The following is a 26,698-nucleotide window of genomic DNA, read 5'->3' on the forward strand; positions in this document are numbered from 1 at the left end:
GCCACACTGCCTATGATCTCTCATTCATTATGAAGATGTTGACTCCTGCCTCCAATCAGCTAAGGATACCAGCCTCCACTGCCCGCTTGGTAAATTTTCAAAGAAGCTTCTTTGTGCTTTCTCCCATGCTGCCCCTCACACTTGGGAAGAGCTCCCCATAAACATTCACAAAGCTACTGCATTGCCCTCCTTCAAACCTACTCTGCCATGATGGCTACAAAAGAATTTAACACACAGGCAGCTGCTGTGTGGGGACCACAGCCTACCACAGTTTCACTGTTTCCTTCTGCTCTCCCTGTCTGCATCCACCTGTTATCCCTTGTCTTATACTTTGACTGTAAGGTCTTTTGGAGAGGGATCATCTTTTTAATTAAATGTTTATACAGAGCCAAGTACAATGCGGTCTTGGTGCATGACAGGTGCTCCTAGGTGTTATGGTAATGCAAATAAATAATTAATAATAATAATACATTAAAAGTAATCAGTTATCTTAATTCTACTTATAACTTCACTTAAATGTGAATTACGGAACTATTTTAGTCAGAAAAATAATATTTTTTTAAATTAGCATTTTAATTTTTTAATTTTGTTGTTGTTTGATAGCCACTGCAGGTGGCCATTTTAGAATCACAAGAAGACATTTCAGGGCTTGTGTTATGTTGGAAATCCCCATGTTTTAGACAGATGCAAAACTCTCTTAAGTTTTGTCCCCCAACACTCCTTCCAAGTCACCGCACTATCCCAGCAGACCACACACTCAGTTACCTTGGTTTGTTTAAGATCTGATATAAAGGAAACTTACCTTACTCCCCTGATAGAAGCAGCACTGAAGTTCCACTCATGAATACCTTTCTGTAACATACAGAAAAAGTGTAAAGATAAAACATGATAATAAAAGTTTCCCTTAATATAAAAGCTCCAACATGCATTATCTTTTACCCTGTAACTGAAGAGGCTGAAAGATTTAGGAAAGTTACTCAAAACATTATCATTTTACACTGTAGCAATTATTCTTTGTGGCATCTTAACATTATGCCAACAGCTTCTCTGAACAATCTTTGCCAAACAGAAATACTGCTCTGCAGAGCATTTTAGTAACTAGAACAATAAAGCCAAGAAACATTTCTTGCTGAGAGACAAGATTTAGAATGAAGCCTTGGTGCCAACCACAGTCACAACCAAATGAATTCCCAAAGACAAAAGAGACATGAAGTTGAACAGCTTATGACACCTCAAGAATAGCAAGAAATAAAACAGGAAGACACATTGCCGGAGTTGCTGCATTTTGTATAGTGAATTGTAAAGGAGGCTGAACCTACAGTACTTGATAATCTATGACATCTTTCTTTTGCCAGATCAATTTTCCTCTTCTCCATATCTTCTTAATCCTTCTTTCTTCTCTGTTCACATTTTATTACAGGTGGCAATGTTAATATAAAATACCATAATATAATGTACCAAATACACACAATTGTATTTTCTTTAGACCTACATCAAACCTCAAATAATTTTAAAAATCCATTTAAAAGTAACTTGCAGTTGTAAAGTAGCAAATTCTAACTAGCCATGAATGATGTGGGAATGTCCTCATATTAAATGAGTTATTGGACAAACTGTATCACAGGGACTCATTTATTACCTAGCACATTGCCATACAATGGGACTAAAGCTGTTAGGCGCTACCTCTATATAAATGTTCATAAAAATTTTCCATAATAGATTATCTTGCCAGTTTATGAAATGCATATAAGTTGCCAAAGCTTTTCTGCTCAGACCTAGTTTAATAGCTAAAAATGAATGCTCAAAGTAGAAGGAGTAGAAATGTCTCAGTATCAAGAAAAGGTACTGAGTGATTTGACAAACCTTGAGAAGGCAATGTTTGATTTGAATAACGAGGAAGGAGGATATTCAAATATGGTCAGCCTTGCTTGATACAATGCCAATTGTGCTACAAATTGCTCCTAAACTCAGGCTCAGTTCTCACTGCAGAATGGAGCATTAAAAGTAATTTATTTCAGAGTGGTAGCCATGTTAGTCTGTATCAGCAAGAAGAACAGGAGTACTTGTGGTACCTTAGAGACTAACAAATTTATCTGAGCATAAGCTTTCGTGGGCTAAAACCCACTTCATCAGATGCAAGCAGTGGAAAATACTGTATGAAGTGGGTTTTAGCCCACTTCAATTTAGAGATTCTTAGCTGAATTCTAAGGCTTGAAACTTTTAAGAGATACCTGAAAAACTTTGTTTAGACTGACCTTCTGCTCAAGATCCCCTGACTTCTGGCTGGCTACTTGTTCATAGATTCCCAGGCCAGAAAGGACCATCTGTCTGACCTCCTGTATAACACAAGTCATATAATTTCCCCCAAAATAATTCCTAGACCATATCTTTTAGAAAAAAGATCTGATCTGAATTTAAAAATTGTCAGTGATGGGAGAAACCACCATGAACCTTGGTAAATCCTTCCAATGGTTAGTCACTCTAACTGTTAAAAATATACACCTTATTTCCAGTCTGAATTTGTCTGCCTTCAACTTCCAGGACTGGATTGAGTTATATGCTAGACTGAAGAACCCATTACTAAATATTTGTTCCCCATGAAGATACTCAGACAGTAATTAAGTCACCTCCTAACCTTCTTTTTGTTAAGCTAAATATATTGAGTTTCCTGAACCTATCACTACAAGACATGTTTTCTAACCCTTTAGTCATTCTCCTGGCTCTTCTATGAGCCCTCTTCAATTTATCAACATCCTTCTTGAATTGTGGACACCAAAACTAGACGCACTATTCTAGCAATGGTCAAATCAGTGCCAAATCCAGAGGTAAAATAACCTCTCTACTCCTACATGAGATTTCCCTGCTTATGCATCCACGGATTACATTAGCCCTTTTGACCATAGTGTCAAACTGGAAGGTCATGTGAAACTGATTATCCACTACAAAACCAAATCTTTTTCAGAGGCACTGCTTCCCGGGATAAGAGTCCCCCCCTCACATTAGTATAGCCCACATTCTTTGTTCCTAGATGTATATGCCTTATTAAAACATATATTGTTTGCTGGAGCTCAGCTTACCAAGTGATCCAGATCACTCTGTATCAGTGACCTCTCCTTTTCATTATTTGCCACTCCCCCAGTCTGCGTAATCTGAAAACTTTATCAGTGATGATTTAATGTTTTCTTCCAAGTCATTAATAAAATGGTTAAATAGGTTAGAGCCAACAACCAGTCCCTGTGGGACCCTACCAGAAACACATCCATTCAGTGATGATTCCCCATTTACCATTATGTTTTGAGACCTAGCAGTTGGACAGATTTAATCCACGGAATGTGTGCCATGCTAATTTTATATCATTCTAGTTTTCTAAACTAGCCTTTGCCACTTAATATTGCACCCCTCCCACGCTAGTTGGCGAAGAGCCAACATGGGTATTTTCTTTGCCTACAGGAGGGAACAGAGCAAAGGGATAGGGATTCTTGTCACATTAGGTCTCCTGACTCCCCTATATGAGGAAAGAGCAACCACCTTAACCTCTGCTTCCCCTATCCCCCAGCAATATCTCTTCAGCAACCTCAGCTGCCCCTCTCCCCACATCCACCTCCCAGTTCCCCCTGAATGCCTTCCAGCTATGGGTCCTCAGCCCATTTTTACCCATGATCACTCCAAAATAAACATGCAGGAAGGGTGAAAGGATTAAAAAAGCATGAGAATCCCAAGTCACATGTTATAGCTTTATAGTTTATGAAAGAGTAATCTCTCGCAGATTCATACAACCCCTTTCATTTACCACATCATTTACTCAGGCTGCTGAATTACAGAAAAGCTATGTTGCTCATGATTCTGCCAACTTCTAAATAACCTGAGTAAACACATCAGGGTGCTATCCAATTCTAGCATCTGTTCTTTGGTTAGTAAAAAATCACAAATTGGATTCAGAAGCCAACATGAAACCAAGGCAGCTTGGCTACCGCGTTTCCTACTGACAAATAGGTTTTAGAGAAGTGCCACAGTCCTATCAGAAAACAAACTGCTACATTCAGGGAACAACAGAAACAAAGCAGATCCACTCACTGACTTTTATAAGAACTTTTTCATTAATTTGTTTAAGTTTCACAAGTTTTATCATTTAATTAAAACTGAGTTAAGTAGGAAAATACTCACTGGAAAATGGTTGTGGAAAAGGAAAAGGGCAATTTATTTATACTGGGCCAGACTGTGAGACTCTTTCTTGTTATGTAGTTACCAGTTGCAATTTAAGAAGTTGAGTTTCATTTCACATTTAAAGCAAATATTAAACCTCTTATGTCTCAAAAAGAAATCATACACCCCTTAAAATTACACACTTATTCTTTGAGTACAGAATAAATTTTCTGAGAATTTACCAGTAAATCTATTAACTCAAGAGTTAAAAATTAATTAAAGCCCGGGTCCTTTAAGAAATTGAGCATGTGTTAGTCTTCTTTGTTCTAAATAATATCAATAATGGAATCACACACTCTTCAAATTTCTCATATAGAGGGAAAAATCTTTAAAAATCAGTTTCATTTTATCTGTGGCCAAAACACTAAGCACTGTTCCTTAACCATAATCTAATGGTTATTGCATGATGTCACTATAGGGTAGAGTTAAGGTTGTTTGTGTACCCTAATTGTACATTTCCATTCCTAACATGACTGAATTTCTTTTAAATATAGCCTTCCTTCTGAATATACTGGGTTTGTAATGCTTAGTCATGGGAAAATTACAACATCCTTGCAATGTTACTTATCTTTAAGTTGCTGATGCATACTCTCTGTCTTCACTATCCTAGATTTTTGTCTTGAAATATTTATAGACAGTTCCACTAACTGCAGTGAATCTAATTAATTCCTCACTGATGGGAGTAAGGAGCCCATATTTTGACCTACAATGACATGAATTAATATTCTGACAGATTTCAGAGGAGTAGCCATGTTAGTCTGTATCAGCAAAAACTACAAGGAGTCCTTGTGGCACCTTAGAGACTAATGAATTTATTTGGGCATAAGCTTTCGTGGGCTATAATCCACTTCATCAGATGCATGGAGTGGGAAATACAGTAGGCAGGTATAAATATACAGAACATGAAAAGATGGGAGTTGCATTACCGAGAGGAGGATCAGTCCTAATGAGGACAATTCATTTAGGGCAGATGTGGCCCATTTCCAACAGTTGACAAGAAGGTGCAAGTATCAACAGAGGAAAAAACATTTTTTGTAGTGACCCAGCCACTCCCAGTCTTTATTCAGGCCTAATTTGATGGTGTCAAGTTTGCAAATTAATTTCAGTTCTGCAGTTTCCCATTGAAATCTGTTTTTGAATTTTTTTGTTGAAGAATTGCCACTTTTAAGTCTGTTACTGAGTGTCCAGGCAGACTGAAGTGTTCTCTTACTGGTTTTTGAATGTTACAATTCTTGATGTCTGATTTGTGTCCATTTATTCATTTGCGTAGAGACTGTCCGGTTTGTCCAATGTATATGGCAGAGGGGCTTTGCTGGCACATGATGGCATATATCACATTGGTAAATGTGCAGGTGAACAAGCCCCTGATGGTGTGGCTGATGTGGTTAGGTCCTATGATAGTATCCCTTGAATAAATATGTGGAGAGAGTTGGCAATGCGGATTGTTGCAGGGATTGGTTCCTGGGTTAGTGTTTTTCTTGTGTGGTGTGTAGTTGCTGGTGAGCATTTGCTTCAAAGCTTATGCCCAAATAAATTTGTTAGTCTCTAAGGTGCCACAAGGACTCCTCGTTGTTTTCATTTTGACAGAGTACAGGAGGAAAGAGAATGACTGAGGTTCATGAAAGTTTAAAAAGATATCTATAGAAATCAAGGAATGTTGACCAAACAGCTATGAAGAAATTTTGTCCAGTAATGAATGATGCACGTTCAGTTATTAATACACTACAGAATATTTGAGCAAGTATGAGGGGATTTGGAGAGTTCAGAGTAATAATCATGCTTTATATTTATGGTATGAGAGATAAGCCACCAAACAGAGAGAAGTGGATTGTCTGGGAGTGAATTATTAATCATGCACTTATGGGTTGTGAGATAATTCCAAATGTGAAATGCCCTATAGCATTCTTCCAGAGCAGATGTTTTATGGTATCAGGGTTTCTGTTGCAGCACCAACATATGACATTATTTACAATGTGTGGCAAATATATTTTGGTTTGTGTTCAGCAGCTAAGGCAATATATGTATGTATGTTTGTTTGATAATCTGAGACTATTGTGAATGATTCTGATCAAAGCTGATCACATATGAACAGGAATTCATTGACCTGGACACAGTTTAGACTGCATTTCAATTTGTCTTCCAAATGTCCTATTACTGCTATTACCTACCTCCTTTTCCCCACGGTCCATTTTCCCCAAGAAAAAGCCCAAGTGCTATTGCTCATTGTGTTCCACATACATTGTTCAAAGGAGGACGAGTAGAAATAGAAAATAGCGAAAAAGATGCATATCAGAAATGTTTCTATTGTAAGTGTAAAAGGCACATGACAGACTGATTCCAGGAAACAATTCCCCTTTACCATACCCTGTAACTGAAGAAAAGTCATCAGAAAAGAAATGATAACGACTGTTTTGGTTCTTGGGAGCTGAGAAATCATTTGTAACATTTTTCTGGTTGCACATCTCCCTGAACACACTCATGCCCTATGCCTTCTTCTCTCCCCTCTTCCACATCTCCCAGGCTCCTTTCTTTCTTCCTGCTTCCAAAACTTCCTGGCTGTCCCAACCCCCACCACTCTACTGTTTCCTTCCAAGTATCCCTGGATGCAGTAATTCCTCCATCTACGCCTCACTTCACTCTTCGTCTCCAAAGCTCCTTCAGACTCACTCTCTTTCCAAATATCAGCTTCCAAGTTTCCATATCTTTAACCATGTTTTCTCAGCTTCTCAGTCTCCTAAACATCTATTTTCTTTGATCAATTTCCCTTTTAAGTTCCTGACTTCCTGCACAACTATTCAAAACAATGATCTTTATTTCCTCTGCCATCATATTTACAGGGTCCACACCAGGCTACAATATAAACCAGTGAGTGCCAGCTAGGGGCATTTTTGATACTCTCAGTGCATTACTGAGGGTCCAATACTCACAATGACACAGGTAAGCCATTCTGGTGAAACTGTCCCATTTGAAAGAACCCATATTTCAAAAGTTATAATTCTTTTAAGCACGTTTCAAAACTATAACATGGGTTTGGGTAACACCAGAGGGAAAAAACAGAGGAAAGTTCCATCTAGAAAAAGATTTATATTACAATATTACTGGTGTGTTGTACATATATTTTAAAAGCCAAACTTTCAGTAATGTGCTACTGAATCTTTGTGCACTATATATTTAAATCAAGCCTTCTGAAATAAGATTATAAATTTAACATTTTTTTTAAATCATAAAAGAGATCATGGAAAAAACACTTAACAATGAAACACTGTCTGCAAAATAAGCAATGCCCAACAATGTAAGTAAATAAAGATATTTCTTATATACCACAGGTAAGTTTTGGATAGACAACTGTAAGAAGTCTATAGTTACAGGATTTATGTTACTTACATGATTCAGAGACCATAAGGTACAATTCATTATTTACATTTCTCATTCTAAAACAAGTGCAGTAGTTTACCTTGTCATCAGGTAGGACGTGCCAGATAGATATGGTCTTCTCCTCTGCCTCGCTATTGATGGACAGATATGAAGGCTGGTAAATTTTTGTTGGTTCTAATATTAAAACCTTGGGGGGGAGAAGGAATTAAAGGTCATTAAAAGGTTTATGAAATGTAAAAAGCATTGTGATCAACTGAAAACATGTCTAAAGTCCTAGCACATTAGGAATCACAAGGGGAAAAGATAAAAATGTGTAAAATGATCACACTAGCCTATTGTCTGAAATTCTAGTTTAAATTTAGTTTTTCTATAATCCGCCTTTCTCCACTACAGATATGATCACATGGTACTCCTGATTCAACAAGGTTCTGAGTACCTTCATTGCCTACTGCCAGGTGTTGAGCAACCTCTGTAACATGGTAGGTTTTTGGACCCAGTGGAGGCAGTTTGAGGATCATAGAATCATAGAATATCAGGGCTGGAAGGGACCTCAGGAGGTCATCTAGTCCAACCCCCTGCTCAAAGCAGGACAATCCCCAACTAAATCATCCCAGCCAGGGCTTTGTCAAGACTGACCTTAAAAACCTCTAAGGAAGGAGATTCCACTACCTCACTAGGTAACCCATTCCAGTGCTTCACCGCCCTCCCAGTGAAAAAGTTTTTCCTAATATCCAACCTAAACCTCCCACACTGCAACTTGAGACCATTACTCCTTGTACTGTCATCTGCCACCACTGAGAACAGCCAAGTTCCATCCTCTTTGGAACCCTCTTTCAGATAGTTGAAAGCAGCTATCAAATCCCCCTCATTCTTCTCTTCTGCAGACTAAACAATCCCAGTTCCCTCAGCCACTCCTCATAAATCATGTGCTCCAGCCTCCTAATCATTTTTGTTGCCCTCCGCTAGACTCTTTCCAATTTTTTCACACCCTTCTTGTAGTGTGGGGGCCAAAACTGGACACAGTACTCCAGATGAGGCCTCAACAATGTCGAATAGCAGGGAATGATCACATCCCTTGATCTGCTAGCAATGTCCCTACTTATACAGCCCAAAATGCCCTCAGCCTTCTTGGCAACAAGGGCACACTGTCGACTCATATCCAGTTTCTCGTCCACTGTAACCTCTGTTCCGCAGAACTGTTGCCTAACCATTCGGCCCCTAGTCTGTAGCAGTGCATGGAATTGCTCAGTTTGTGCCTTTGTTTGCAGTTAGGGTTAGGAAAGGAGCAGTTGGAAAGCTCATCAGAGAGAAAACAGAAAATTCTTCACTCTGGAGCTAGACTGAATTGCTTTTAAGTCAGACCACTGTGAGTAGTAACTATAGAACTGGATGGGAGGGAATGGTTCCATTGGAGCTAACAGCATCCAAGGGGCCACATGCTGACCACAACAGATAGTGGAACAATTCTTGGAATATGTGAGAGCAGAATTTGGAAGATTAATCGAGAGGAGATGGAATTCAGTGCAGCAAGATTTGATTTAGCCTAGCCACCTAGTATACTGTTGTGCTATACTACATCAAAAATGCTTAGCCAAAAGCAGCTGATGGCCCATCTTTAGGGCCCTACCATATTCATGGCCATGAAAAACACATCTGAGACCATGAAATCTGGTCTACCCCATGAAACCTCCTTAAAGGTTTTTAAGGTCCGGCTTGACAAAGCCCTCGCTGAGATGATTTAGTTGGGGTTGGTCCTGCTTTGAGTAGGGGGTCGGACTACATGACCTCTTGAGGTCTCTTCGAACCCTAATCTTCTATGATTCTACTAAATATGGTCTTTTGAATACTTTTACCCTGTACTATACAGATTTCATGGAGACCAGCATTTCTCAAAATGGGGATCCAGACCCCAAAGAGGGTTGTGGGGGTGTCGCAAGGTTATTGTAGGAGGGTCACAGTATTGCCACCATTACTTCTATGCTGCTTTCAGAGTCGGATGGACGGAGAGCAGCGGCTCCTGGCTGGGCAACCAGCTCTGAAGGCAGTGCTCCACCAGCAGGAGCGCAAAACTCAGGATGGCAATACCATACCATGCCACCCTTATTTCTGCTGCTGCCTTCAGAATTGGTCAGGACCCCTACAGTTACAACACCATGAAATTTCAGGTTTAAAATATCTGAAATCATGAAATTTACTTTTTAAAAAATCCTATGACCATGTAATTGACCATAATGGACCGTGAATTTGGTAGGGCACTACCCATCTTACTTCAGGCCCTTAAAGGAAAAAGTTGGCACAGTTTAGCATTTGTAGACATTTGGTAAAGACTGATATTATTGTCTTTTGATAGTATTCTATATTTAAATCTGATTTCCAGAAAAAAAAACAACCTCCAAAAGCCTTTAAGTCTATGTTTACTGCATGTAAGGTTTTCTGTTTCAGTCTGTAAATGTTTGTATTTAATTAGGGGAAAGGTTACTGCATTTCCATTTATTCTGAACTGATATTATAAATTATTTCCCCTAAAAAACTGTCAGAATATGTCAAGATATTTATTTAAATAGAAAGGAAATCAAGTTAGAGAACAGCATAAATTAATTCTTGTACCTAAAACACCTGCCTCCAAACCCCCTTCCCACATACTTTAAAATCAGCATGTATCAATGTATTGTGTTTTTTGCACTTGATTTCTATACTTTACTTTTAAATAAGAATTTTTAAACTGTTTTTGTAAATAAATACTAAACTTATTGATTTCCAAAATCTGGAAGCTCTGTCTGCAACAAAATGATATCGCAGGGCTCTGTGTGACTAGACTGGAGAAGCAGAGATAAAAGCCACAACCTTCAGCTCAGCATTCACAAACTCTGCAGCGTAGCTATAAAAGGTCAGAGTCAGATTACCCTCTCATGTCCAGGTCTTGGAGCCCATCAAGAATTCTCTTAGTTGCTTAAAAAAAAATTTTAAACCACTCAAATAGAAATTATTGGAAATTCCCAATGGTTCAAGATCTACACTCCATATATTTCTATAGGTGTCAATCATAGTTGGTGGCACTCCACAACTGCCAGCTAACTAGCAGGGGCCAGAGCAACAAGGACCAGCTCTTGGCCTGCTCCCAGACTAACTGCTGCTAGGCAACCAATGAGCCCAGATGGAGCTGGCAGAATGGCCACAACCCCTGACTGGCTGCTGGTTTAGCAGCCCTGCTTTTAAGCTTAGCCCCACAGCACATCAGTGGCTGCTCAACCCCTCCACCTGCCCTTGTTCCAGTCCCTGCCTGCTCCAGCCCCTGTTCCCCGCCAGCTTCTGATTTCTGGCTTCGATTCCCTGGCTCTGCCTCTGGTTTATGACTCTCGTTGACCATCCAGCTCTCACATTTGGCTTCTGTTTCTCCAGTTCTGATCCTCAGCTTCGCCTCTGCCCTATGACTCCTGTTTACCCTCCGGCTTTGGCATTCAGCTTCTGTCCCTCCGGCACTGAATCTTGGCTCATTCTTGGACTCTGCCCACTCTATACCCAGCTTTAACCAATAGGCTGAACTCTCATTTCAACCACTAGGCTTGACCGCCCATAGATGAGTTGGCTACAGTGACAAGAATAGCTTAGTGCCAGATTTTAAAGGTATGCCAGGGCCTACAGATGGAAGTTAGGTGCTTTTGAAAATCCCACTAGGCACCTATCTGCATCTTTAGACACCTGAATACCTATAAAAATCTGGCCTCCAGCATCTCAGAATTGGACCTTAAGTTTCTAAAGAAATGCATGCAGCAGAATTTTAGTATCTGTATTTTTCTACATATGTAACATTCTTGTAAAGTGTGTCATGTCTTCCTCCAGTGTCTAGTCAGAGGATAACAGTTTTCTGCATCTGCCAGTTGTGGAGTTACTCTGTACGTTCAATTGGTAGAGGCCAATACATTGGTACTGACGTTCCTATATCCAGACCCTATTGGCAATCTGCACTGAAGATTGTTACACAGAAGAGGTGTTACAAATTAGTTTCAATTTTTTTTATAAATACCATTTATTTATAAACCTTTGACAAAAATTCTATAGTGCCTTTCCATTTCTTCTCTTTTGTTGCCATTTCTCCAGAGTATGCAATGCACGATCAGTTTTGCTTGTACATGTACATTTTTCAGGCTGTAAGTGAGAAGAGGACTGTACTGAGCGACAGAAGTATAGTCACATGAACAAGTATGGGTACAGCATTTCACCTTTGGCTGCATTGTGTTATTGACCAGATCTTCTCAATTTTAATTTTAAAGAAAATAAGAGTGTTTGGCTGAGACAGTTCCGGAAGGCAGATCCTGTTTTCAATATTTCATTATGTCATGTGATAAGAATAAGGAAGGGATGTGGTTTCCCCTGGGTGTCCGTTATGAAGCCAAGAATAATTTGCATATTTTCTTGCTTTAACTCCCTCAAACCTGGCCATGTCACAACCCTTCCTTGCAGAAAAAAGACAGGATAGGATTCCCTGCAGAGCCCCGCATTGTCACTACTTGTTGTCTGGAGCAGTTGCTCTTGAGCATTACAAAGTGCATTTTTCCCTGGAATTGATTGTACCACCTACACATTGTGTCTAATCCGCAGCAGCCTGCAGAGCTGTACAAAACAGCCAATTTGCACTTCTCAGGAATTTGGGTAACAACATTGGTTGCCGTTTAAAAATAATAAAAAAGCAATATTTGTCAAAAGCCTCCACATCAAAGTGTCTCAGATACAAGTTTTCCTCGGTACATAGCATACAGGAAACAGTGGTAGCGAGGATCTTTTTATTGCATATATCCTGCACCCTCTAGCTGGTCATAAAGTAGCCATTCAGCATAAAGTAACTGAGCAATATATTACTAGCAGGGTTCATAATTATTTTTCTAGGCAATATCTGAATGCATGTAATGTAGCGTGGTTGTGGATTACTGTCTAATAATATAAACAGTATGGTACTGGCTATCTAGGCTATCTATGGTCCCTAAAACAGTGCACAAGTGGACATCATTAAGTGAAATAAATTGTGAGTCAGATATGCTAAGCCTAACAATGTGTTGCTAACAACTGATAAGACAGAGAAAGAAAAACTCCTTTCCTCAATGTGTAATTTAATTAATCTGTTGTCATTTGGCACAGATTGGAACATTATAGGTAGCCTAAATTATAAAATTTTACCCTGGCTTTTCCCTTGCTGTTTTCCTATAAAACAGACCAAGCAACCCCATTGTCACAGAATTTAATCAACTAAAACCACTGTGCTACACAGATCAAATATATTTCTTCAGAGAGCATGGTTTATTGCCTGAAAAGTTCTGAACAAATGATATTTTTATTAACCATCCTATGTGACAAAAAGGAAATGAATACAATTAGAAGTTAAGTGACAGTGTTAATAAAAAGCACACTTACTGGAAATCTAACTACAGACACATCTGTCTTTGTGGTTTCAACTAGGAAGTCCATCCAAAAGTCCAAAAGTTCCTGTTTGGAAACATGTTGTTCTGGATTCAATTTCTTAAAATGCTGATATATCAAAATAGTTTCTACAATAGACTTGAGGTACCTACAAACAGCAAAGCACATACAGGTAGTAAATTTAATACAGTTTGCAAATAATCATTTTTGTATCTTTAATCAGACTTTAAAAATTCAACATCAAGATGCCAAGACAGCCAGTCAGATTCTGATTATCCAAGATTGCTTTTAATAAACAGATTCCTTGTTTTAGAACCAGATATCGGTGGCAGTGACATAATTAATCTGAAACTTTCCTAAATTCTGGGCCATTCCATCCTGAGTATGTCTGTTATCCTGAACTGTGATAGTTTTGTGATGTAGCTAAATCTCCTGCCCGGGGACTAAGCTGAATCCACATCAAACTCATTTCAATTATGACTAACTTCAAATTGTAACGCAGGTGCAATTTCATTGCATTAACCTTCTGTGTCATTGTATCCTCTACACTGCATCTGCTCTGATTGATATTTAGCATAGGTCCTTAAAATGCGATGCTTCTGGATTCAGGGCCTTCGCATTAACAATGACACTGCCAGGCAGCCTTTCAAGAATATTGTGGAAAAGACGACAGCTTTGCTGGAATACAGAATGTCTCTTCTAACTGCAGTCTATGGCTCTCTCTTCTGTGGTTTGCTTCCTAAGGCATACTTACTGAGCCTTTCATTATAATGGTCTCTTTCACCATTAAATGGAAAACATACAAATATAATTTTATGATTACGTCATTACTGATTAATGAATTAGTTGCAAATCCACAAATGACCTGTATGTACCATTTTGACCCTTCTCTCAAAACTCCCACCCAAAGCTGTGTTACAAGCACAACAGCAATAGAATATGCACAACCAAGGAAGATGGGCCCCTGATTGCATAACCTTAAAGAAAAAGTCACCACCATTTAGCTATTATGGAACTTTGGTTTTCTTTTAAGGGCAGTTTATATGGGCATGTCTATATTATGGTCTGGATCGACGGGCAGCGATAGATCGAGGGGGTCGATCTAGCGCGTGTAGTCTAGAAAAGTACACTTAATAGTCTAGACACCATAAATTGACCCTTAAGTGTTCTCCTGTCAACTCTGGTACTTCACTGGAGCGAAAAGCGTAAGCGGAGTCAACGGGGGAATGTCAGCCGTCAACTTACCACAGTGAAGACACTGTGGGAAGTAAATCTAAGTACGTCGACTTCAGCTACATTAGTTACATAGATGAAGTTGCGTAACTTAGATCAATCCCTCCTCCCTTCACCGCCACCCCAGCGTAGACCAGGCCTAAACTTGTGATAATGATACACATTGGGCAATACAAGGGCCCTTCAAGGGCCAGTCCCATGTTGGAGTGATGAGGAGGTGTATCAACAAGGCTCCTCTATCACCTTTGAGAAAGTGCAGTACTTACTTCTGCCTGCACCTGGGCAGTTATGCTGGGTGATGCGGTGCGGATTAGAATGTGTTGCATAGCTCCACCCCTTCCCCGCTCTTGGTACAGGCTTGAACTAGCAGTGTGCTAGCCCTAAGTAGTCACTGTGCTCTCTGAGCTAATGGGCCATAATGTGTCTGGGCTCTGAACAAGGACTTAAAGGGAAGGAAGATGAAAAGGTGAACCTTACCTCCCTCTGTCCACTCATACAGGGGCAAGACACCGCCTAACTAGATGTGTTAGTAACCACAGAAAGGATTTCTCTGAGATAAATTTGAGTACACTCTTATTGTTCTGACACTGTGATAATTCCAGAAATTAGTCATTAAGGGAATTGGGGGCGGGAGGGGGGGGGAATCAGCTGTAGGAAGAAGTCTCTCCAAGAAATTGGAAGCATTATTAGATCTTGCAGCTGTTTCAACTCTTGAAATTCCTTGATTTAATTTGCATTACATATGTATTTCTCCCCTCTAACAATAAGATTTAAATTCTCTGAAAATCCATTCTTGACCAGCTCCTGTTTGCCTTTACAATTTTATTGTTGTTGGCCTCCTTTATACCAAGTGGTTTTAAATATGTGAAGGAAAACAAAACAAATTACACACTGACCTGATCTTACACTCAGAAAAGCACATTCATCAGTTTTTAAAATGCTATATTCCCTTCTTGATGCATGCACACAGTTTTCAGAGGAAAAGATACCCCTAGATACCTCTAAGTATTGTTTGAGTCTTTTTTTTAAAATTGTTAAAAGTAGTAAGTATCAAGGTGTGACAAGTTCAAATAGCTAAATTAACAGCTTTTTTAACATACAGAGGTGTTCAAAATATCATATCTTGTACATTCTCTTACCATGCTGGTGCCTTTAGCTTAAATAGCTTTTCTGAAGCCTGGATCACTCTTAAGTGGTCATTGGCCAGGACACTGGCACCCAAGAAAAATCCGACTTCCCAATAACTCTGCAGCTTCTCCAAATTCCCCTTTTTACCAAGCAGGCTACTGATCTTTACCCCTGTAGTGATAAGAATACAATTAAAGGTAAAGTGATTTGCAGGCCAGTATAGAGGTCAACAATTCTCACTGCTCAAGTTACTGTATGTCAATGAATACAAATACATAAAATGAAGCTCTAAACATTATGTAGGTTTCCATTTTAGGATAGTAAATTGATAATGAAAGGCATTAACAGAAAAACAATAAAATAAACTACTCTCTCCCCACTCCCTCCACACACCCCAAACACACCCAGAGAGACCAAGCTCCTTTGAACACTAAAGGAAAATTACTAAACAGTAAGGCTACACTCTGATAAAAAATATCTGTAAAACAAAGGAATCATTAAAAGGAGCTTTATTAAAAGCAATTTAGACTTTCCACTATGATTATTCAGATAGAAATTACATGTACCATATTGTTTTTAAACCATTCAAAGCTTCATGAGTACTAAAGGTACCTCTTTTTCCCTTCCTGTCGGCCCTTCAGGGAAGGAACATCAGGAAATCACTGTAGGGACAAAGCCACAGCTGGATTGTCTATGGCCCTGCATGGACCTCATCTGTAAAGGTAAATTTGGGGCCTTAAAATATATAATGTAACTTTAAAAACTTAACAGATGCTAAAAACTGCACCTATTATGGTTTTTTGAGTTACAGGCCCCAAGTTTAAAGCCCCAAACTTACCTTTATAGACAAGGTCCCATGCAGGGTGAAGAGGTGATCCAGTGGGGTTCTTCCTGCAGTGAGCATCTTTTGTTTGGCAGTGGGTCCTACCCCAAGAAAAGACATCCATTAGTATTTATGTGCCCCCCTTCTGCAAACACTAGAGATTGTGGGAGAGCCTTGGGTTTACCTTGACCTATTAACTCATGCAAACACTACAAATTGCCTTGTCATCACTTGGATTTTACCTCCTGTTAGTTACTAGGTATTACCAAAACACTTGGTGAGAACACACCTTTTTTTCCTAGTGAAGACAAAGCTTCTAACTCCATTGTCTGTGTTAAGACCACCTTTCCCCACTACAATTGCTCCCTTCCTTTTTCCAACACTTGAGCCATTATATCAGTCCTCCAACCCTTGTTCTCCCACCCATATCTTCTTTCTCCATCCTTGCTCCAAAGACTCAGTGTTTCCAGTGGAAATCTTGCAGCTATAGTGAAATTTGTCCTCTCTTCAACTCCACTACATAGCTTGCCAAATAACTTTGTTTCTGCTTCCTGCGATACTCCTGTCGAGACCCTAGATTATTAAACTGCAAACATTACGGTCAATCTAATTTACGTTTCTTATGCTGTTTACTTTTTGCATATCGCTGATGCTAGACAATATAAACATTTTTACATTTTAAAAAAATACACTCAGTTTTCACTATTGTGTCTGTAAAAAGCAAAAAAGAGTCCTGTGCCACCTTATAGACTAACAGATGTATTAGAGCATAAGCTTTCATGGGTGAATACCCACTTCGTCAGACGCATAAAAGCTTATGCTCCAATACGTCTGTTAGTCTATAAGGTGCCATAGGACTCTTTGTTGCTTTTTACAGATCCAGACTAACACAGCTACCCCTCTGATACTTGACACTCATTGTATCTGTCTGTCTTTAGGATTTTGAACTCTCTTACTAACAAGATGTTGCCACATTTGAGTAGTGCACAGCGCAGAATAATGTTTAAATCCAAACCCAAAACTACCTGTTTTCTTTTTGAATTAAACATTTTTTCCCTACAATGAAAATATTTCTATTAACAATGGATTTTGTAAAGCCCTTTCTTTGTAATACAGCTTGGGGCCTCCGTTACTTCAGAGGAACATGATATCTTTATGTCAGTTCTATTAATGTTGTAATGTACATTGGTCTGGTATACTGTTTGCCACTATCATTTATTTCTATTACAGTAGTACCTCAAGGCCCTAATCAGGAATCCAGGCCCCATTGTGATAGGTACTGTGTACACACACACACACCCCGACGAATTCTTGATTTCATCCTGTGGGCCTAATTCAGTATTCATTGTGCAAGAAAACTGGTTAAAATGGGACCTCTTCTTGTATGGACTATTTAAACAGGCCTTATATTAGCTCGACATGGGTTCCAGGCCCCAAACTATGGACTGTCTCAGCAGCACAGAAAAGGGAAAAAATGATCTCCTTCAAGGTCCTCCAATTTATCGATGTTTAGGACATGCTGAAAGCTTATGAATTTACTCACTTTTGCCTCAGTCATAAGTGCTCTCTTTTAGTGATGCTCTTAAATATGGCAGTGTAATATTGATATGTATTTTCTGTAAACAAAAAAATGAATAATGAAGGATAATTGCATTCCTGTGAATTTCAGTCTCAGGACCATAATCTATTTCCATCATTTCTCTTATATGCACAGCAGGGATTATTTTGATTTCATCATCTCTACTCAAGTGCATGTTCTTTTACACTTACTAAACTTTTAAACTCAAGACAATGTTTTCTTTATGTGAAGGGCAAGCTTACCAACGTATGTACAAAAAGGCACATTTTCCACAGTTCATTGTTAAAAAGATATTAGCTTTAAAAAATAATCAGCAAAAATGTAGAGCCTATTAATGCCATGTCAGAAATTATATTTACAATATTAGGAATCTGTTTGCAGCGTGTATGGAAAATAAGATATTTATCATAAGCAGTTTTTGTCTGTGATTCTATATGCATAAGAAAAAGAAGGCAGTGTTCTCATTAATAAAATGAACTGCTTTGCAAGATCAAAGATAGCTAAATAATTTGCAACAGCTGCATCATCTGAGTATGCAAATCACATAACTTGCAGAGAATCATTATAAGCATCCTTTCAAAGCACCATTTTTGTGTTTTAGTCTCAAAAGTCTTTAAATTTTGTGATTCAAAACAGTTAAACTACAAATCAGAATATAGCAAGTGTGAAAGAGACTCACAAAAATTCTCCATAAGACCATTTCATCATTAACACTTATTCTTCCATAATTATAGACTGAAAACTTTAGAAAGCTACTTTCTGATCTAATACAGATTGTGAAAAAAGCAATTCTGGTCACTGCAGCTTTTTGATCGACTAAAACTAATTGGGAATGTAATCAGATCCCCAAGTTGTGAATTCTGGTAACAGAAAACACACTATCAAAATAGCTGATATAATTTTGCTATATCCTGCAGTTGCTTTCCCCAAAATACCATTATCATTTCACCACATGCGTCTGACAGGTGGGTATTCACCCAAGAAAGCTTATGCTCCAATACTTTTATTAGTCTATAAGGTGCCACAGGACTCTTTGTCGCTTTTTACAGATCCAGACTAACACAGCTACCCCTCTGATACTTGATCATCATCTCAGTCTCATCTGAACTGATTCTCAATAAACTTGCTCTCATGTATGCCCCAATCTCCCCCAGACAGTGAAACAGACATTCTTTGGGCTATACAGGCTGCAGACATAAATTTGGGCGTCATCAGCAAATAGAAAGCACTTCAACACATCTCGTGACTAACTCTCCTAATGTTCTCATATATGCATAACAAGGTTGACAGCAAAGACCATCCACATGAAAGAGCTCTTGGGGCAGAACAATTTCCCAGCATCATTCCCGTGGGTTCACTCCAAAAGAAAAGAATAAAGCAATCTGAAGCCTATCCAGTCCTGCTTCAGTCTGAAGGCAAATTAACATTTCTTTGGCATTGAAGGAAGCTGAGAGCTCTGATAGTATCAGCAAGGACACCTGATCTTTATCTGTCTCCAGGAGATTACTGACCAATGCAACAAGTGGACTGTGTGCCATACCCAACTTGGAAGCCTGGCTGACAAGTGTCAAGGAAGTCAGATGCTTCAAGCTGAAATCACATACAGCCTCCCTATGCCTTTTGTCTGGCAAAAATTTTTTTCCCTGGAACCCAACCTCCCCATTTACATTAATTCTTATGGAGAAACTGGATTTGCTTAACATCATTTCACTTACATTTGCATTTTTCAGAAACATAACTACAACATTAAGTGATGAGTTACTGTACATTTAAAAACAAAACACTATAATCCTATCAAAACAAGATACTCCACTGCCCACACCTCTCCCACTGGGGAGAGGATGAGGGAACAAAAATGCATGACAGAAGTTAGTCACATTGCTTAATGCGCTACTGGAAGGTGCCCAAATACTACAGTGATGAGGATAGTATTTGAACCTATATAAAACAGAATAAAAGAGAAGACATTGTTATCTGTGGCAGATGATGCGTCACAACATTTTCAATAATCTTAATAACACAGAGAAGAATAGACACAGGTGGGTAACAGGAAAGACTGCCAGAACCAAAGTTTTTAAGCAGAGGCTGAAGAAGTGCTTTCTTAAGAGTGACGAACATCTTGCCCTCTTCAAAGAAGATGCTGACAAACTCCAACAGCAGATAGTGTAGTTCTTCCCTATTGATCTTCACCAACCATGAGCATCAAGGATTCAAAGTCAGGCTGTCCTATGAAATTCTCCAAACACAGTCAGTGAGCGACACTGGCCAAAACTTAAGAAGAGAGGGCCTAGCATTTGTGCCTTTGAGATATTGCCCTAACTTCCTGGAATGCAGGCAATTTGGTCCAAAACCAATTGATTAGAGTGGAAGTGTCTGTGCATCAAGAAATGGCCTTATAATAGGAGAGACTCAAATAAATCACTCAATAAACATAGCTCATATTAACCAGGCTGTCCACAACCCAAAACAGAGTTGCTGAGTGAAAATCTGCAGATGCTATGCTGGAGGCAAAACATTTTTTTTCTGCCTCCCACACAGTCATGGACATAAGAACTCAGACTTCAGAGTAGAAGGTGATGGCATTGTATCAATGCTATGGATAAAAAAATCCAACCCAAAATCTACTCCAGAGCATGGAGAGCCATGAGTTGAGACAACCACATGTGATAATCTAATAGTGGCTCTCACTGTCACAGGAGGGCAAAATGCCTAAAGAAACTAAACAGCTAGGGTATCCCTAAACAGTGCACCACACCAAATCAATACCTCAAATCCCCATATGCCACAAAATAACCCAAGATCCACATCATCATTCCTACAGCAACATATATTCTCCATCCTCCAAAATGTCATCATCTTAAAAATACATCAGCATAATTTCCCTATATTGTATGCAGTGTTATTCTAGCCCTCCTAGTCCCAAGACAGTAGAGAGACAAGATGGGTGAGGTAATATCTTTAAAATACAGAAGATAACAAATATTACCTCACCCACCTTGTCTCTATAATATCCCTGTCCCCACTCTCCCCTTCTCTAAAATGCTATCGTTGCCGATACTGAGCTGGGAGGTGGGGGTGTCTCTCTTAAAAAGGGCCCTCTTCTACCTGTACGAGTTAGTCTCTGTGTGAGGAACAGCAGAGTATGTCTGGCCAAGGCCACTAGAGGAGGCTGAAAAAAATGGAATTTCCCTCTAACGGGAAGTTCCAAAATTTTTCCAAAAAAAAATTTAATCTCAAATTGAGATGAAAAGTCAAAATATCTTGGGATTTTGTTAAATTAAATATTCTAAAATATTTCTTTTCAATAAGGACAAAACATTTCATTTTTACTTTGTTTTGACTTTTATATTATAATTTTAACAGAAAAGTCCAGTGAATTCAAAAAGAAAACAATGTGATCTTGTTGAAATGAAATATTTCAAAAATGTCCCATCAACATTTGGACAATATATTCAAAATGTTTCCGTTTTGTCCAATTAGCATTTTTTCGGATGGAAAACTATTCCACTGGCAGATTTTTGAACAGCTCTAATTATGAGTAACTTCCACTTGAAACTGAGGGAGGCTTTTTAGATAGGAAAATAAAAATTATGCAGGTTGACACTTTCTTGTGACAGTGGAATTAACTCTGAAAAGTACCATCAGAGATGTAATGACCAAAAGTGGGTAGATTCATGGGTTTATGTTGCATCTATAAAAAATCCCCACTATCTGATGCTTAGCTAGAATACTGATTCACTACAGCAATATTCAGCAACATTCTGTGGAGAAAGAAATAGCCCTAGTAACAAAAATGGCATTTTCGCATGAGTTTGCATGTGTCTTAGGAAGTACAAATGAGAAAAAAAGTTTTATAACAGATTGTATAACAGATGTATAAACATCCTTTCCTCTATGCAAGAATTTCACTGGCACTTCAAATGCAGGTATAAAATGGAATGTCATATCATGTGAAACAATTTTATATGTATATATGTTCTAGAATTTAATACAGAACAATTTAATGGCCTCCATCATATCAAATGTTACTTTCTACCAACCTTATTATCTAGAATGATGTGTCAAGACTGTTCCATTAATATGGATTTGAAAAGGAGCAGGGGCGGCTCTAGACATTTCACCGCCCCAAGCAGGGCAGCATGCCACGGGGGGGACGCTCTGCCGTCGCCGGGAGGGTGGCAGGTGGCTCCAGTGGTCCTCCCGCAGGCATGCCTGCGGACGGTCCGCTGGTCCCGCGGTTTTGGTGGACCACCGGAGCCGCCTGCTGCCTTCCCGGCGACCGGCAGAGTGCCCCCCCGTGGCATGCCGCCCCAAGCACGCGTTTGGCGTGCTGGGGCCTGGAGCAGCCCCTGAAAGTGAGTCCCTGGCCACATGTCCCAATAGGATGTTTACATTATCCAGATCCTGATAAGGAAGCTCTGATTAAACAGATTGACAGGGAAGACTGCCACCTACAGAGACTATATTATAATATATATGCAAGTACTATTTTGGCTAGCCTTGACTTTGCATATTTCCTTAGATCTTACAAGATCATAGCATAAAAGTGGTATGTACAACTAAACCAATGGACAAAAGGCAAACAGAAATTGAATCTCTTTTCTCCCATCCTACCCCTCTAGAAGTCAAAGGCATATCTTCCCCATTGCTAGGATGACTTTCAGTTCATTGTCCCCACTGTCCTGTATCACAGTGATTTACCTCGAACACTGGTAGTAACATGCCACATCAGGGACTAGCAAATTCATTCCCAGGTCAACTGCAAAGTGAGCAGGTGATAAGGTCACTATACCCTCTGCTACCCAGGCAGCAACAGATAGGGCCCAGAGAACTGAACTAGGTCTCCACCAGAGTGCTAAACTCAGGATCATGAGGGAGGCTCAATGCCAAACCTTTGGAACAAGAAAGGCAGTTGAAGTCTTCAATTACTCACTATCAAAGTACTCTGAATACATCCATTAGATTGTTTCCCCTATAATAGTGTGGGGGTGGGGTGAGGAGAGATCATGGATTTGATTTGCCTGTGAATCAGCAAGCTATTAATTACCAACTTTCCGTAGCTCAAAAGAAGTATCAAACTGGTGTCCAGCTGCCAGTAGGAGTACTGCATAATTAATTCCTGATTGCAATGTTGGCTCTGATTCAAATGCCTTCTTGAACCTAGAAAAAAACAAACACACAAGTTTACTTTCTAAATTAATCAATAACAGAGGGGGATAGCTCAGTGGTTTGAGCATTAGCCTGCCAAACGCAGGGTTCTGAGTTCAATCCTCAAGGGGGCCATTTAGGGACCTGGGGTTAAAAAAAAAAAAAAAGTTTGGGGTTTTGTCCTGTTTTGAGCAGGGGGTTGGACCAGATGATCTCCTGAGGTCCCTTCCAACCCTAATATTCTATAATATTCTAAATAATGCAATCTAACAAGGAGATAATTACAGCTTTAGGTACTATAAGTGCTTAGCTTCCATTTGTACTATTAGAACCATCCATACAAATACTATACTGTTCTCCACTCATGCTTCCTGCTTATTTTTAGGACTCCAACACTTATATATCCTTCTTCCATTTCTCTCTCTCTCTCTCTCACACACACACAAACTTACAACCCCCATCACCAATAAAAACAATGTTAAGACTAGTATTTAAAATGCAAACACTGTTGAATTTTGCCTGTTGAACTTGCTGCTTGATTTACAGAGAGCAGTCTAGAACTCTAATGAGATCAGCAAACAGACCCTGAAAGTCAAGATGAGTGATGAAGACTTATTTGCTCTGTACTTTGATCATCTGTCTTTACTTTTGCACTGGGAGACTGAATGAAATGAGGAAGGAAATACATGCTAGCAAAACATTCATTTCTAGTAAAATATAAACAAAAAAATCCTCCCACCAGTCCCAAACTCATATTAACTAGAATGAATAGCTTGGTTGGCATAAAGCATTTCACACTCAGGCCTTTTTCTTGCTTTGCTTAGTGCTACAGCTGCTTTGAAATCCTTATTTCTCTACTGATCTTTTTGTGCTACCTTCATCATACAATGGACAGGAAAAGAGAAAAAAAATACTGATGAAATAATAAGAAAGGGGGAACAACATTTTTGTTGTTGTTGTTCCAAAAACATAGAAGCCTGTTTGTAACTACAACTCTGGACTTCTAAACAGTATTTCATTTCTTCTACACAACACTGTCTAAATATGCCCAAGTTTGACCCGTACACTCTTAGTTCTTAAAAATGAAGATAGCTGCTATGCATCTGTTTAAAATGTAGAGACACCCACACAATAAACAAGATAAAAGCACACAGACAAAAGAAATGTAAATTAACCTAAGCAGAGAATCTGCCCATACAGGTGCACCCACCATCCAGAACCTAAAGATTGGAAAAGGACAAGACAAGGGAAGCAAGGGAAGATCTTGTTTGGACCAAATCAGCACAGCAGCTACTTTAAAAAAAGAATGCAGTTACTACTTCTTGTAGGAGTTGGTGTAAAAGTCTTGAAAACTGACGTCTTCTATTTATATACAGGAAAGACATCCCACGGGGAATGAAAATATCACTACACGGCTTTGTTAATATGTTTTAACCCTGGCCTACCCTGAGAGATCAATTCTCAGGATAACTGAGTTTACTTCTGTAACTGTACTGTCATTCTAAACTGAAATAACCATTTTTGGACAGATATGGTTCAAACACAAGAGTTGCACCAGTTTAACTAAGCTGATTTAAGTTAAATGTGTACAGCTGCTGTATGTATGCAAGCTTTAAATATCATTGGTTGTGCCCACACAGAACTGTGAGCACAAAGTTGCACCCTCACTTATTTTTATCTGCAAACTTTAGGTGCAAACCAGGAGGTCAGGTTTTAAAAATCTTTATCTAAGGTTATGACACCATGTCAAGTGAGGTAATTACAAATGCCACCAAGATAATGAAAGCTAACGTTTAGGAAAATGTTACAGCACTGACATTGAATTAGAGAGGTAAAAAAGCAAGGATTTGGATAGAAAAGACTGATTTATCGGCGGATCTGATTTACAATATCAGTAATGCAACAGTCTGACAAAAAAAGGGTAAGTTAATTAACCTGTTATCGCTATTCTCATATTTATAGGAAAGGTTTATGTCTTTCCATCTTTTATGTTAAGAAAGGGTACTTCCTTCCCTCTTTATTTCTCTGAAATAGGCCAAACATTTTTCACACTACTAGCTGGTTGCAAAAATGATTCTTTGGCTTTTAGCTAGAGGAAATGTGATTACCAACACACACACACACACACACACACACACACACACACACACACACACACACACACACACACACACACACACACACACACACACACAGTTAATTTTATTAAAAATCCATTTTCCTTCTAGCTGTTTTGGAAGCCACAGAGGACAATAGGCAACCCCAGAGAAATTTCCATCACCCACACNCACACACACACACACACACACACACACACACACACACACACACACACACACACACACACACAAGCATCCAGAATAATATGATTTCATTTTTTTCCTCTCACAGAAAGAACAAAATTCTGTTTTATAAGTCATAATATACATAATGCTATAGCTACAGTAACAGTGACATCTCCAATGAAATCACTATGTACAAGTCTGCCTATTCTTTCCTGGATGTATCATCAGCATTTCTACTACTATGTATTAGAGAACAGACCCTCCTGGGCTACTGAACCAAAGAGTGAGACAGCGTTTAATATTCTTTTATGCACAGGCAGGTAATTAGCTTTGCCACTGACTTGCTTTGTGATTTTGGGGGAAATCATTTGACTTCTATGTCCCAGTTCCCCTATCTGTAAAATGGGGATAATAATGCTTACTTCAACATAATTAAGCACTTTAAGATGCCTGGAATTAAAAAGCTCCTTAAGTGTTAAATATTATGATTAATTAAAAACAGTTTGAACCTATTGGTTGCTCTTAGGTTAGTTATGTTTGAGCCTCTCACGGCTTCTCTCTTCATAGCTATGAATGAACGAGGAAAAAGCAAATAATTTAACAATGAACTCAATATTATTTATACCACTTTGCCCATCATAGTGCCCAGTTTTATATTAAAGTCTATCATTTTATTTACTTTAACCTCAGCTCACCAAAGAAAAAGGAGGGGAGGCATTTAAATGACAATCTTGAAAAATCTCAGCCATGGCTCAGAGAATTAGTGAATGACAATTTTACTAAAAATCGAAAGTTATGAGCTGTATTCTTACTTTCCAATGTCATTTAAAGATTCGGTAGTAGTCACATATCTGTAATGTATTAGAGGTGTTTAAAAACTGAGATTGTTTAAACATACTTCTATCATGAACTCCCCCTGAACTAAAAGTACACAGAAAATATAGAAAAAAGAAATTTGCTGTTAAATTCTCAACTGCACTTATACACACACACACACACACACACAAAGCCTGGAAACTGGTGGTTATAGGACCAGAACTAGAATCTGATATAAAGAACACACACAAGCTAAGCACACATTGTGTACATTTACAAATTAATTGAAAGGAAAGACGCTGATGATGGCAATAATCTACAATTGAGGCTGATACCTTAGTGTGCTCCTCTTAGCAACTAAAAGCTCAACAGACAAAAGAAGGAAGACAGAGCAATGATCTATTCTCATTGAGTGACAGCACTCAGTATGTTCGGTATGGTATTAAACTACAAAACCAGAGGAAAAACTCAGTGCCTGCCCCAAATTAGTCAGACAGTACAGTCCAGGCACACAACACACAGGACAAACAGTAGTATGTCTTTCAACGGGTACGTCTACACTATGGGATTAGTCCGATTTTACATAAACTGGTTTTGTAAAACAGATTGTATAAAGTGGAGTGCACACGGCCACACTAAGCACATTAATTCGGCGGTGTGCGTCCATGATCCGAGGCTAGCGTCGATTTCCGGAGC

General features: G+C 39.0%; 1 protein-coding gene across 1 annotated transcript in view; it reads right to left on the reverse strand.

Moving 5' to 3' along the window:
- Positions 1 to 26,698, reverse strand: part of MAP3K5 (mitogen-activated protein kinase kinase kinase 5) — a 165,180-nt gene that overhangs the window by 44,008 nt on the left and 94,474 nt on the right. The window contains exons 8-12 of the mRNA XM_032770078.2: positions 22,801 to 22,913; positions 15,363 to 15,522; positions 12,985 to 13,138; positions 7,658 to 7,765; positions 803 to 852 (exon numbers count right to left, since the gene is read on the reverse strand). Coding sequence (XP_032625969.1) covers positions 803 to 852; positions 7,658 to 7,765; positions 12,985 to 13,138; positions 15,363 to 15,522; positions 22,801 to 22,913 — 585 coding nt within the window. The remainder of the gene's footprint in view (positions 1 to 802; positions 853 to 7,657; positions 7,766 to 12,984; positions 13,139 to 15,362; positions 15,523 to 22,800; positions 22,914 to 26,698) is intronic.

Source organism: Chelonoidis abingdonii, chromosome 3 (genome assembly GCF_003597395.2).
Source record: "Chelonoidis abingdonii isolate Lonesome George chromosome 3, CheloAbing_2.0, whole genome shotgun sequence".
Classification (NCBI taxonomy): domain Eukaryota; kingdom Metazoa; phylum Chordata; order Testudines; family Testudinidae; genus Chelonoidis; species Chelonoidis abingdonii.